The 15,056-nt window shown below is 44.3% G+C and overlaps 1 protein-coding gene across 1 annotated transcript in view; it reads right to left on the bottom strand.

Moving 5' to 3' along the window:
• The window catches only part of MGAT4A (alpha-1,3-mannosyl-glycoprotein 4-beta-N-acetylglucosaminyltransferase A), a gene marked incomplete at both ends in the record, with an annotated part of 68,577 nt that extends 58,106 nt beyond the window's left edge, over positions 1-10,471 (bottom strand). The window contains one exon of the mRNA XM_079549543.1: positions 10,378-10,471. Within this exon, the coding sequence (XP_079405669.1) occupies positions 10,378-10,471 (94 nt within the window). The remainder of the gene's footprint in view (positions 1-10,377) is intronic.
• Positions 10,472-15,056: the final 4,585 nt, after the last annotated feature.

Genomic DNA, 15,056 nt, shown 5'->3' with positions numbered 1-15,056 from the left:
AAACAGCAGCAGTTTATCCTACGCTTTGAAGCTGCATTTAACCAGCAGCATCATGAACAATCAAGAAAAACAGCATTCATAATTTATGTGCAAACATCTGCTTGAGTCTTAAATGAAGCAGTGCTCCTTTCCTCACCTTGTGCTCCAGTGACGGCGTGTGGCTGGTAAAAGCCAACATCACGGGGTGGGGAGGGAACACCCAAACCCCAACTGAGATACTGCAGCCACACAGGCTCCACGCATTTGTTTTCCTACCATTGTTTCCACAGCTTCTCACTCCCGGGGACAGGAACCCCAGTGGGCCAAGCTCCTCCCAAGACTCCCTCCCAAACCCCAGAAACCCCCATTCCTCTGCTCCAAGAGTCCCAGCCTGAAGATCCAGCATTCTGCCCTCGGTCCTGCATTGACACACAGCTCTTCATGCCTGCACACAGTAACAGCATCTGCCTTTGAACACCAGCTAGGCCAAAGGAGCTGCAAAGACATCACAGCTCTTGAAAAGGTCAACGACAGCCATCCTTTCTTTGTTACCTGAGTCCATAGTTTATCACCGACTTCACTGGTGAACAACTTAGACATGGGTACTACTTGTAATGAGATACTGACCATAAGGACATGTTAAGGACGTGTTATGAATGTTCTTTTTTTCTTTTTTTTTTTTTTTTCTCTACACAGATGAAAACTCTCAACCTCACCCATTTCAATCCTTTGATCACTGCAAGCTGCACATAGCTAAAATACCACAAAACCTGATGCAACTCATCTTCAAAACACAAAACAGAGTAAAGCCTCCTGTTCAGTTGTAGATCTTTTCATGTTCAAAATTTCTTCTTAGTTAAATACAGCTAAATTTAAACCAATGTGTTGTAAATACACAAGGACCAATGTCCTTGTAAACAGGACAAGGAATTAGTCTACTTTTACAGCACACAGAAACACTTTAAAATGCATATTTTTTTGTATACAACTGCCAGCCCAATAAAGCACTGCAGAGGAGGACGAGAAAACAAACCCTGACCTACAAAGGCCATCTCTACCTCTGAATGCATATGTCCCATTTCAGCTGAAGGGAGAACAGTTATTACACCAGCACATGTCTTCACATGGGAGTTTCAGAAAGGTCACCGGTGTTTCTGTTGAGAGCCTCCCTGATCAACAGATACATTTGTGCAAAGCAAAAATGTTTAACCTTGCTGCTTACATGCAAACAAAACCTCTGACACGTGCACTCTGTACATCTTCCTGAGCATGACTCAAAGCACATATGCCAACCAACCAAGTGGGCAGTAGCTGAGCAGTTGACCCCCTTGCTCATCTCTGAAGCACTGGAGCTATTGTACAATTGCTCAATAACTACTTATCACAAATACACACTTGCATGAAACTTCTCAAAGGTATCACATACTGTGCACACAATCAGGACTTACAGTTACACAGACATCTGGTCAGCAGGAGGATACCAGTGCAATAGCACCCACTCATCTGGGTGAAATAGATTATACACCTGAAGGATTTCTGCCCAGGCCAGATTTCCATAAAGAAGTCACATCCACCACAACCCAGGTACCCCAAACCTCCTCCAAGAGTCATTATTCATGTGGTATGTTCAGGCACTGTTGATTATTCAGGGCTCAGACTCTAAGAGTCAAGATACAGTATGTTCTTAGATGGACTAACTCAGCCACAGACCAATGTAGCACAGAAAAGAAAGAATGCTGGAAAATAAAACCATGCCACAGGAAAAAAAAGCAACCTTTCAGTTCTGACAGCCTGAAGGCTTTTGAGAACCATAACATTATTTGTTTCTACCACAGATTTGTCAATACCTGTCTGGGAGAGCCTGTACATGTAAACCAAGACACTTACTTTAAACCATTCCTTTCTCTTCCTTCAGAAACCAGCAAAACATACACTTACAAACCAGAAACTACAGCAAGAACACCCAGCTTCCTAAATTAAAATAAAACTAGTTAGCTGTGGATCAGTCATTACTGTTTACCATCCTAATACACTTGGAAAACTGATCTAACAGAAGATAACAGAAGAGAGCTACCACTCCAGTGCTATCCCTTGGAGCTAAAACTAATAGAAACTCTCACCAGCTTGGGTACAAAATGCAAGTGCTGTAGAAGTTTGATTACTGTTTCTGCACTTGCTAGTAGATGCTCCTTGCTTCTCTGTGCACCAGTAACTGCTGAACAAGCTTAGTTTCCAAGTATAGATTCTAACTTCCCTTCCTTGCAAATAAACAAACAAGGTACCCACACCTTATAATCAGTTTTATCAAACTCTCATGTTGCTGCAAATCAGCACCGCCCGTAAGTCAAGTGTGATGCCATCACACTCGTTATATTCAAATCTCACTTCAACAGTACTTCTACAGTTTTTCTCTAGGGGCTATACAATTAAGAGGACTGTTACTGAAACAATTACCTTGCCAGTATATAGTAATGGAAAAGAAATCTAGTTCAGCCCATCCCTGAAGCATCTGAGGAAACTTGCATATTCATGATGTTGATACACAAAAACATGATGCATCAGTGCGCCACAACAGCAACATCTACGTACGATAAGCTTAGAAACTTGTAAATTATTTTTGAGAATAAAATAGTAAATATATATATAGCTGCAAGCAAAAATACGGTTTGTTGTTTACTGCTAGATGGATGGGTGGCACGCCTGTGGGAAGCATCAGCAGAAATAGACAGAAAGCTGTATGAAAGCCAAGACGACGACCAGAAAAGCAGTTGGAAGTACAGCACTAAGAGACCATTTAGAGTAATTGCTTTTTAGGGAGAGACTAGCTGGAATAAAGCCTTTCACCGTGAGGAAAGAAAACACTTTCTATTCGCTTTCTAGCATGTTCAGAAAAACAAAACATAGTGTTTTTATAAACAAAACTAAATCATAGACTTACCAGTATCTCGTCCTGAAAAGAAACAGCTTACAGGATTCTAATCCAAAGACTCCATCATAAAGAAATAGGCTTTTCCATTGTCCAGACAGCAAATAAAGTTGTGATTACACAGCAGGAATAGGGCTATCGAACAGGATACTTGAGAGGTAGTGAGGGGGAGGAAATCACACTTAAAAATAAAACCAAGAAATTCTGAGATTCTTCTAAGAGTACTTCAAAGGTCCCTAGGCATAGAAAAGTCAGAGGACAACAATAATAAAAAACTATGTGAATCTACCAAAATATGAGTCAACATTTTGTGTATTTTTAAAGGACCAAATGTTGAAAATAATAAAGAACAACTTCTGCATATCTTATGCAAGCATCAATATTATTTAGTGATGAAATGCACTGGCATGTCAGTCTTAGCAAAAAAAGAGAGAAACTTAGCCAAGGTGAAACAGACCTCATACAAACAAGTTGGAAGGGTCTTCTAGGGATTATCTAGCCCAGCCCCCAACTTCTCAGGACTACTTTCAGCAACACAGCTAGCTCAAAGTTAGATTATTCCTGCCAGCTGTACATCGCAGAATTGTAGAATACAATAATAGAATTGATACAATCATAGATTGATTGAGAACACAGAAGCTCTCCTCCTTAAGGCAGGAGGAGAACTTAAAGATCATCGAACTCCAACCCCTTGCCATGGGCAGAGTTGCCAACCGCTATAACAGGCTGTTCAAAATCCCATCCAACCTGGCCTTAAATGCTTCCAGAGATGGGGCATCCACAACCTCTCTAGGCACCCTGTTCCAACACCTCACCATCCTCTGAGCAAAAAAAATTAGGCTCGATGTTAGGAAGAAAATCTCCTCTCTTTTAGTTTAAAGCCATTTCTCTTTGTCCTGATGCTATTAGACCACATAAAAAGTTAGTCTCAATCCTGACAGAAAGCTCCATTCAAGTATTGGAAGGCCACAATGAGGTCTCCCTGGAGTCTTGTCTTCTCCAAGCTAAACAAGCTCAACTCCCTCAATCTTGCTTCATAGGAGAGCTGCTTCAGCCCTCTGATTATATTTGTGGCCCTCCTCTGGACCTGCCCCAACAGCTCCACACCCTTTTTGCACTGGGGGCTCCAGGCTTGGCCATAACACCCCAGAATGCCTTCCCTATCTGAGCTTTACTTTGGGGTTGTCATATTGGCTTTAAAAACCAGCATGGCTTGCACTTGCGCTAGCCCTAATCAAAACTGAGTTGATATCAACTTTTGATATCAAACAGGCGTGTCTGTCTTGAAATCACCAGTGTAACCTGTTCTTGAAAATGCCTACAAGGGAAGTTCGTCACTCCTTCCAAGAGTCTACTGTGGTATGTAAGTACACTTGCCCTTACCTAAACTTTCTACTATCTCACCTCACTCTCCATTCCAATTTCAGTCCAATATACTCTATATACCAATATACATCATCCAAAGTGATCATGAACAACAAACTGCATCCTTTATTTTTTCAGGAATTCTTCTAATACTGAAAATTATCTTCATGTTTCTCTTTTCATACCTTCTCTTTAAGTTAAGTAATGCCAGTACATCAACTTACCCTACTGTATAGATAGATTTTTTGATCTTTGGTCACTTGTTGCTTCTTTGAACCTCAGCTACTGAACCTGTTTTCTTCGCAGTGCACCACCCAGAAACAGAAACAGCAACAAGCAGAGCAGAAAAAACACTTCCTGTGTCTTGCCGAGATAGCATACTTCCTTAGCGTACTTCATTATCACCCCTTTTCTGTTAAGTTTGCTTTCAATTCTACAATAATGTGATGTTATGTTTAGCAAGTGACTTACAGTAAACTGCCATTCCTAACCAGAATCCTAACACCAAGTTTCTACCCTATTCGGTGTGCATGAATTTCCTTCTCCCCTCCATTACTGCATCCTGTTGTTTGTCTGGGACGCTTTCACCTATCTTCAGCAGCACTCATCCCATCCCTCCTTCCACTCACTGCCCTTCTTGACTAGCTCTCTGGTTTGCATAAATTGCTTTAAACTTCATTGTCTCAGGCTATCTGCCAGCATGCTGCTGTTTGAAGCACTTCTTCCCTTTCATCCCCCAGATTCACTAATGAAAATACCAACAAGCACCAGAACAGACCATTGTGAAGCCTTTCTTGCTCACTTAATGTGTCAGCTAGTACCTACTATGGGAAAATATTACTAGCAAGAAATCCATTGCAAATATAACTTAGCACACAGATACATTTGTAGTTATATATTTTACAGTAGAGCTGTTCATGTACAAGCAGCTGTGTCAAATGCAACAGTCTTTCCTGAGCTGGCTAAAGGATAGTCTCTGCATGAAAGCAGGAGAATTTTGGAGGATTCATGCAAGCACGGAGAACTCAGGCTGAAGAGCTATTAAAAGAACCCATGCAGAGCAAAAGCATTGGCTTCCCCCATGTCTGAGGGTTGGATTGCAATGGAGAGCAGTACCTCAAGCTGTTGGCTGAGGTTAGCCTTAATAAATGCTAGCAGCAACCAAGTTTTAGAATCCCATCAACCGCGATGCTAACCTAGCTGGCATTTTACAAACAAGACAAAAGGACAGAGAAGTGCTGCAAAAGCTCCTTTGGCTGTGACCCTTTCCAGAGCAGCTCAGAATCACTGATGTCAATAGTACTACTGCAACAGACACGGAGATCCTGCAGACCTAAACACCTGAGCAGCAGGCATATATACCTCTTCCGCTCAATTCATCTGTAAAAGCACCATCAGTGCCTGCACGTAAGTCACAGTAACCATTTCAAACCTGCATTCCTGACTGGCCTTACTGCAATTCAACTGATAGTTTTACTACCAGTAAGCTACGTGCCACTTGGTCAGCTTTGGAAAACCAAGTTCATAGCATGTTTCAGATAGCAACCAGTGTAATATCTGTGCGCTGATGCTACTGTTTCAACTTCAGCTCCTGAGAGATCTGCAACAGAATTTCCAAATGAAGCCAACATTTCCTTTCTACTTAAGAGAAAAGAAGAAGAAAATCATCTCTCCTCTTGCTCAAAAAAGTTGATCAATAAAAATTGTTAAATGTATGACCTTCTCTAGCATCCCACTCCTTCCTTTCCCTTGCCACTACTCTTCCCATTTTGCAGACATTTTAACTTCTTTGGTTGAAGTATCTTTATTCATATTGTTGGAAAATTAGCACAACTGAAAATCAGAATGTGTAGTCATAGGACTGCGATCAGCATTTGCTCACATAACAGTTTCTCTTAGGATCAAAGCACAAACTATAGTGGGTTACAGTTGCAAAATACTAACATGCATCTCTTAGATTTCTGTTCTATTTTTAAGGAGAATATATGCATAATCACTGCCAAGAAAAAAAATAATCCTTTCCTCCCTGCTCTATCTCCTCAGTGGCTCTATAGGACTTTTCGCCTTCTGGGAACTAATTCCTGCTTCTTATTCCAAAGCCTCCCATCACTGGCTGCTGCCTTTATTTTAGGTTAAGTTAGATTGTCCTACTCTTGTCTTGAAGTTTTGACTTTTTTTCAGCACTTAAGATTACTGTGGCTAAGAATCAGTGTGGGAATTCCAGTGGTATGAAGGCAGAAGAGAAAGAAGACAACAGTTTCATTATATTCCAGGAAGACCTCATTGTGGCCTTCCAATGTTTGAAGTGAGTGTATAAACAGGAGGAGGAACAGCTGTTTACAAGAGTGGATAGTGATAGGATAAGAGGGAATGGTTTTAAACTGACACAGGGAAGGTTCAGGTTAGATATTAGGAGGAAGTTTTTTTTCCACACAGAGGGTGGTGATGCACTGAACAGGTTGCCCAAGCAGGCTGTGGATGCCCCATCCCTGGAGGCATTCAAGGCCAGGCTGCATGTGGCTCTGGGCAGCCTGGTCTGCTGGTTGGTGACCCTGCACATAGCAGGGGGGTTGAAACTGGATGATCGCTGTGGTCCTTTTCAACCCAGGACATTCTACGATTCTACAATGGTATGGCCCAAGTTATTTCTCATCCTTGCTACATAGGAGAAAAAAAAAGGTTGTGCTTAGCACAAAACAGTCACCATTATTTAAATACGAGTGGATATTTGGCAAACTAGGGAGCTGATTAAACATCTCATAAGTGAGAGTCCTCTCTGAGATCTTCCCATATGATTTTAAATCAGCATACCAATATCAGCCATTCTCATCCAGTGAGCAGGTTTTATCATAACACCCTTGGTCAAACACCAGCGGTCTGCAGGTCAGTAGTACTGGGAAGCACAATTCAGTCCAAGTAGATGTGTTAAGCATGAATTTACCACTTGCAGAAAAGGAGGAGGAATTGCCCTCACTTGCTTAGGAGGAATTCAAGGACATATTAAACCGAACTAGCTCTGAACATTACATAAGAGCAGGTTCTTTAGGTGTGCTCTTTATGTGCATCAAAAGAATCAATTTTGGTAAGATCTGTTTTCCAGTATCTGCCTCATTTATGAGCTGTTCATAGCATACTTTTAACGCATAAAAAGTAGTCTTACAGTTCCTGTTTGTGAGTCCCACAAAAGAGAGAGGTTTCTCCCACGTGCATTCAGGGCCTGCAGCCTGCACTGCTTCCTTACAACTTCAGTGCTTCTGGGCACTACATGGGTGCAGAAAATGACAAAGGTCTTGCCTTAATTTTAAAGATATGCCAAAGACAAGAAGTATCCCAGTCAACTTGCTTCAAATACAGTTAACTCGAAAAGCAAAAACATAACCAGGAACTTCATGCAAGAAACATCATCCATCCTATGAGAGGTTCACACTGTTGCCAGTGACAGCACTTCAGACAAAGTTTACCCTCCCATCAACTTTCTACCACATCCATAAAGTCTGCAAAGCGCTGTTCCACTGAGAGAAAATTTTTGTGCTTTAAATTAGCAGCAAAGCCTGTACCATGTTGCAGTGCAAACTTATCACGTAGACTGGGACAGCTATGCTTGGTAGAAGAAGACATCATAAACAAAGATATCACACTCTCCCAAACTTGTGTTTATTCCATAAGTGGTTCTACATTTTAACTACAGTCACTCAGGATCCTGGTTCTTCTGAAAGGAATCACCTGATTATTGGCTTTGGGTCACTGGGACAAAATTTATTTGGCTACCACTTGCTCTTAGTTTTAAAAAAATATAATTAATATGTTATACAGATGGATTTACTTTGCTGTCCAAAGACTGACAAACACCTTCAAGAAACCAGTGTATGCCATATAAGCATAATGAATAACAAAAGATGATCACAGCACGTGACACATCATAAACTTCCAGTGAACAGGAACAGCAAGTGCCGTATCTGCATCTAATTGAGCCTCTGAATAATTGATAATGAAGAAGTCATCAATGAATTAAGAGAACATTCTGCAAGGCTTATTAAATAAACAGAACATTGGAAGCTGGAAAAAAAAAATATGGATTCTTATTAAGCAGATACTGTTAGTTCCTCAACTTTTCCCACTGGTATAGAAGTGTGAATTAAAACGTGGTACTGAAACGAGCTCAGGTCTGCTTTGGGCTTATACAACCTGTTCAACATTTCATTAACTTAAACAAGCAAAAGAGAATTTCAGAAACAATATTCTATGTATAAACTTGTCTTGAAGCAATATCTGAAGAGTGGGTTTTCTAGGTTATAGTTCTATAACCATTATTCATAATTAGTGTATTTCTGATGTCTTGTTAAACCTGTTTTTATTGAACAAGTTACCATCTCATTGCTCAAAAGAAAGACCTCGAGGAAGATAAGTGTAGAATTCTTATACTACCATTAAGTATTGATTCTGAGCATTCAAATGGGAAGAAAAAAAAAAAAGTACAGACAAATAACAGAGCAGTCCCACCAACCAAAGCTTAAACTGTCACCAAGCACCATAGACAATAGCACTCTCTTGACAATGGATTTTTGTTGCTTACTTTAATTAAGATTTTATTATATTCTTTGAATGAAGAGAGCAAGATTTATACACCACATTAAGAAAAAAAAAAAGACAACAACCACAAAGACAGAATTTCAGATACATACATCTCGGCCCCAAAGTGAAAGCAAAAATTTTTTTTGAGGTTCTTCAGGAAGAACAGAATTATGAACATGAAATTTAACCAGAGAACGAGTGCTGTATTAACCAAAGTTAAAAAGCTACTTGCAATACAATTCAAATATCACTTTCTTGACAGTGTTCTGCACTTCTACACTTTTGTTGCCCAATGAGAAGATCTCTATATGACCCCAGCCCCAAGAACGTGACATTTTTAATGATGCTTACAGTTAGAAGGCTGCCTACCAAACAACCACCACAGCAGAGATCAGGCTACGTAGCACCTGCTGCTTCTCTACTAGTATCAAATAATACACTAAAAACAAAAAACCCAAGCCAATATGCCACAGACCTCACCTGCTTCCTCCCAAAAGATCCTTCTCATTCTTTTACACTTAAATAAGGATCCAAGTTGGCCGCACTACAACAAATAATATTCTCAAAAAACCTCAGCCTTCTCTTACTGGACCCAAGGCACAACTGAAGATAATATTCTCAGCAGAACAGTCAGAACAAACCATGTAGCAATCTCATTTGATACAGAATGTGCACTTTAAGCTGACTCGATCTTTGAAGGACACAGATCAAATGGTTATAAAAGAAAAAAAATATCTAACCTTGTTCTAGAAGCCATCGCTGCATAAGTTCATTTGCTTTACAGAAAGACAAAAATCAGAAGAGAAAACAGTCCTGACCCTCAGAAAAACTGATTTTTTCAGGGTTCACATGGAATGCAACAAGATCAAACATTTTCAGCCATGAAAATCTATTACGCACATAGTCACTTTTTCATGAAATTGCTCACGTTATTACAATGGATACATTTCCCATCATGCAGTCAGTTTGCTCATATTATTTTACTCCCTATACCACGCTCAGAAGAAATATTTTACACTTCCTTCAAAGACAGCAAGAAAGAACAATCCTTGGACAACGCCGCTTGGCGGTTTGCCACTGCCATCACCGAATCGTTAGGGAAGACAGAACGCTGTGCCAAAAATAACCCTGTCCAGCTTGGTCTATTGGCCATATGTTACATGGGAAAAAGAACAAAAAAGGAAAAATGAAAAAAGAACAGCTGTTTTACCAACACCCATTAACCACGAAAAACAAACAGTCAAAAAGATTATTCAGCCTGGACCGACCCTTTCCTCTAGCAGCAGAATTTGTTTTTCTTCAGTCATTTTTGTTTATTTTTATTTACTTATTTATTTCTTTCAAACCAGGATCCCTCCAAGTTAATTTTCCTGAATCTACTGGCGGGTGTTCAGTTCTCACCAAGGCAACACCTGCTGGTGGACAGGCAGTTTACAGATTGCTAATGCACGGCAGCAAAGCACACATTTGCCCTACTCATCCTTCAGCCACACAGCCACGTGGAAGCCGGTTTAGTTTTGGAGCCCTTTACTTACCTTTCCCATTTTGCCACGCAGTATACCAGGACAAACTGAGGAAAGTAGTGATGAAAACTAACACGGTGGCCACAGTTCCATTTCGGAGCCTCATCTCATTGCAGCATCACACTTGGTTACGTTCCGTTAGCGACGAGGATCGGTCTTGTTGGGCTTGCTGCAATCAGGTCAGCTCAGGTCCACCAGCAGCAGCCAGGCCAACGCAAAGCAGAGCTCTCACATATCAAAGGTGTCACAAATCAATCCATTCCACACTGCTGTAAATTTTCTTAGGGTTCTCATAAATGATACGTCCTCTCTCTTCTATTCCTATTCAAAGGAAACAAGACGGTAATAAATTAGACCAAAAATACTTACGGGTGTCCCCTGTATACCAAAATACAGAAAAGAAACAGGTGCACATTAGTTATTGTGGTTTACATGCACCCCTATCTTGCTGCCTCATTTTCAGCCCAGAGAACAGCACCTGTTAGGTTAGTTTGCCCTTTTTCATTAGGAACGCTTGTATCTGGAGGAGTTGTACTTGACATTACTTTGGTAATGGAAGGATAAACATACACATCACCTACATTAGAATGTAGAATCACGGAAGCACACAGGTTGGAAGGGTCCTCTGGAGACCATGCAGTCCAAGCCCCTGCTAAAGCAGGCTACCTACAGCAGGCTGCAGCTCAAGGCAACAGCACACATCCCTCCAGCAGGCGACAAGTAGATACCAGAGGGTTTTCAGGAAGCCAGCAAGTCCAAAGCCCCACTCCTAAGCACTCACTTTAACAAAGCCTCTCTGAAATCAGTGAGCGGAGGCTGCAAATGCAGCAGTAGAACCGCCCCCGGTGATCTGAGAGATCAGAGCTTTAAATAGCATTTACAAACATGTATCATTCATCTCTCTGTTCAGTGCCAAAGCACTTTATCCAGCCACAATCATTTATTTTTTTTTTCCCCCTCATTTAGCTGCAGCGACAGCACAGGCTGCTGTCAGACACGCAGAGACCGTTCAATCCATAACAGCTGGCAACAACCCAGAAAGCCCACAACACCACCACAGTGCATCCGTACTGCTCCTGTCTCCTCACCACATCGGCACAAGGGCAAAACATAGCAGTCAACCACAGGTCACTTTTACCACAGGTGGAGGGCCCATAGCCCAGGACAAGAAAACCCTCAGCTCTCAGCTATCCAAATGCAGACAGCACCTAAATGCACAGTTCTAACAGACTGAGAACATAGAAATAAGCAGTGTCCTGCTTTACACCTGGGGATGGGGAACTGATTTACAGACAGCTCAAGTAACATTTACAGTAGCTCAGGCATTTTATATTCTTTTAAGAGGCTGTCTGATTACCCCCCCACCATAAACTACCTGTGATTGCTGCCTTGCAATAAATAAAGACTTGCTTTGAATTTCCCTCACAAGCAATCTCTGTCACCCTCTTGCCTGGGTATGTTTAGAACAGGGAAAAAGACTCTTCATCATGTTGGTACCTGAGGTCATATCTGGCCAGCTACCTTTCCCAAACAGCTTGCCAATAGGGACATAACAAACAGGCCTGGTCAGCAAACGAAAGGAAGGAACGACAAAGGCATGAGCTACACATCCCTGCAATCAAGCCTTGGCCACAACATGCAGGTTATAAAAAGAGCATACTGCATGCACAGATATTTCTGTGGCTTTAAACATTAACTTTGAGATCGCATAGTACATACAAGGAAGAGAATACATGCACTTACAGGGGAATAGGACAAAGCAGCCAGTCAAATTCAGTAAGAAACAAAGTAATGAGCGGAAATAAAAAGGACTGTGAAAAGCTTTACAATACAGAAACCTGAATTCAACATAATGAAAGATAAAGACAGCTGAGAGACCTATAGAGAGCTAACAGGGAGAGCACAGCATGCCAGGAAGTATCAGCATCACCAGCACCTTGAATAGGAGATGGATGTTATCAGAGCTAGGGGGGTAGGCAGCAGCAATTAGGTCAAAGATAAAAGCCTGGATGAACTTTAATGGAAAGGAAAGAAAGAAACCACAAAACCCCAAAGTTCCATGAGGCCTGTCTGCAGGGATTTATGGAGCGGGAAGGGTTCCATCGATTCCCAGACCACCAGAATAAGTGGCTAGACTGCTGGTAACAACACTGACAATTTATACTGTAAAGCAGCCCTGAAATACAGATGCTCAAGCTGGCATCTGCCTTCACCGCCGTTCTAGCAGCAGTCACATTGCTGAAGCAGCTCAGGTGGGCACAGAAGAGCAGGCTGCAAGCTAGATGGGATCATCCCAGAGAGACAGCTGGTCCAACGTGCAGACAGGGGGCAGCCAGGAGAGTAAAAATGCCGTCTGGTAATGGAAGAAAAGGGAAGCGCCTTGCTGGAAAGCCTTTGCATCACTTCTACATTTGCTGCAACAAAAATCAAGAGGCTGCAATCAGGGCTTCTCGCTGCACTAGTTGAATCCACAAGATGATGCAGCCTAAAACAACTGTGAGAAATAATTTCTTGACAGTAATACAATTCCATTCACTATAAGTACGCACAAAACTGTGTCAAATGAATAATGCCCATGGGTTTGGAGTTGGCTTGGTCTGCTTTCAGCCCTCTCACCCACAGGCTCCAAGAGCTCAGCAGCAGCCCAGCAGCACTCAGACCATCCTTCATGCATTTCACTGAACCAAACGGCACACATCAAGGCCACGCATGTGCCACAACCATCCCAGCTTTCAGAAACAGGTCTCGTTAAGCCAGCAAAACCCCACACTCCCACAAACAATCTGACCAATAGGTGGTCGCTTCAGACTGTCTCAATAATTCACTGCCCAAACTAAGCTAATTTAACCGAGAGGCAATCCTCTCTGAGGCGAAGGAGCACACAACCAGATATGCGAAGCCCGTGACACCGGAGCCAGACGATCCGTCGGGTCCCCGCCAACCTAAAGCCACTCTCCGTTTCCCAGCGCTGGCTGTGACTCGAATCTCTTCCACCGCAGGAGGGGCCCCACAGGCCACAGGTACCGGACGGACCCGGCACTGCCGAATCGCACCTCAAATAAACTGAGAAGTTCCCGCCCGTCCCCAGCTGCTCCTGCACTAGGCGCGAAGCACGTTTCCAACCGCAGACCATAAAAAGCCCGAGAGACACCAGTGCCCTGCAGAGGCTCCGCCGTGCCTGGCGGTGCACGCCAGACTCAGCAGAGGACGAGAGAGGGTGCCATCCTGAGGGAGCCGGGCATACAGCCGAGATCCGGCCCCGCTCCCTAAACCGGCGGGCACCGACCCGCTTCTACCCCTCGTACTGCTCCGTTCCCCCGCCGCGGCAGTGGCAGGATGACCTCGCTCTCGGAGCGGCGAGTCCCGAGCGAGTCGGGCTCTCCTCCGCCGCTGTTTACTCGGCGGACGACAGCACTGGCCACCGCCAGCTGCGGCTGCGGAGATTGGGAGGAGGGGGGCGGGGGAAAGGGGGAATGGAAGAAAAAGGACCGCAAACTCTGCTGCAAGCCGCGGGCGAGCACCGAACGGAGAGGGAAGCGCGGCGCTCCCCGAGCAGCGAAGCGCAGCGGGGTGTGTGTGGGGGGGGGGGGGGGGGGGGGGGGGCAGAAGCGCCGCTCCGGACCCCGGCGCGGGGCAGAGCGCGGGGGCGGCACCAGGAGCCGCGAGCGGCAGGTCCGGCTGTATGCAGGTGCACGCGGAGCAGGGAGTACGGCCCCGACCTCCTGCCCTCGGGGAAGCCCGGAGCGAGAGGCTGCGGAGGGGAAGGACGCCCGCAGACCCGCGAAAGCAGAGCAGATGACGAACGGAGTGGAAAAGGCGATCTGCGAGGCGAGCGCGGAGCTGGCAACCGGCGCCCTAGGCACGCTAAGGGGAGAGGGTGTCGGTCACGGGCAGACCTCACCTGTGCGCTGCTTCCGGCAGGGGGAGCCCCGGGACGCGGGCGGCAGAGCGGCCACCAGCGACTGCCTCGGCCGGCGCCGGAGCTGCCGCTCCTCTGCCCTCCCCTCGTCAGCGACGCGCCGGGAGCTCCGCCCCGCCCCCGGGCGCGGAAGCCCCGCCCTCTCCCAGGAGCGCCGCTCATTGGCTGCATCATCTGCCGCTCTCCTCGGCAGTGGGTATAAATAGCTGAGTCTCGCGAGGCTTCCCTTAGTGAGCGCGTTGGGGTCAGAGCGAGGTGGGTGTGAGTTGGTAGCTATCACTTATTATCGTTTTGTTTGGGCTGCGATCTCTGGAGTTTGGCAGTTATGGTCAAAAAAATGTTACCTGTTTTAATATCTCACTGTTTACAGAATCACAGAATGGCCAGGGCCAGAAGGGACCTCGAGGCTCATGAATCTCCAACCCCGTGCCACATGCAGGGCCACCAACCTCCACATTCAATACTAGACCAGGCTGCCCAGGGCCCCATCCAACCTGGCCTTGAACACCTCCAGGGACGGGGCATCCACAACCTTTCTGGGCAGCCTGTTCCAGCACCTCACCACTCTGTAAAGAACTTCCCCCTGACATCCAAACTAAATCTTCCCTCCCTCAACTTAAAACCATTTCTCCTTGTCCTGCAGTTATCTACCCTTTCAAAGAGTTGATTCCCCTCCTGGTTGTTATAGACTTATTGACTAAGGTCACATTTCTCAAACTTTTTTGTAACCATCTTCTCCTGTTTGTAGGCTCCCTTTAGGTATTGAAAGCCT

The sequence above is a fragment of the Tetrao urogallus genome (assembly GCF_951394365.1).
Source record: "Tetrao urogallus genome assembly, chromosome: 1".
In the NCBI taxonomy this organism is placed as follows: Eukaryota; Metazoa; Chordata; class Aves; order Galliformes; family Phasianidae; genus Tetrao; species Tetrao urogallus.
This window is presented reverse-complemented; position numbering and strand designations above follow the sequence as displayed.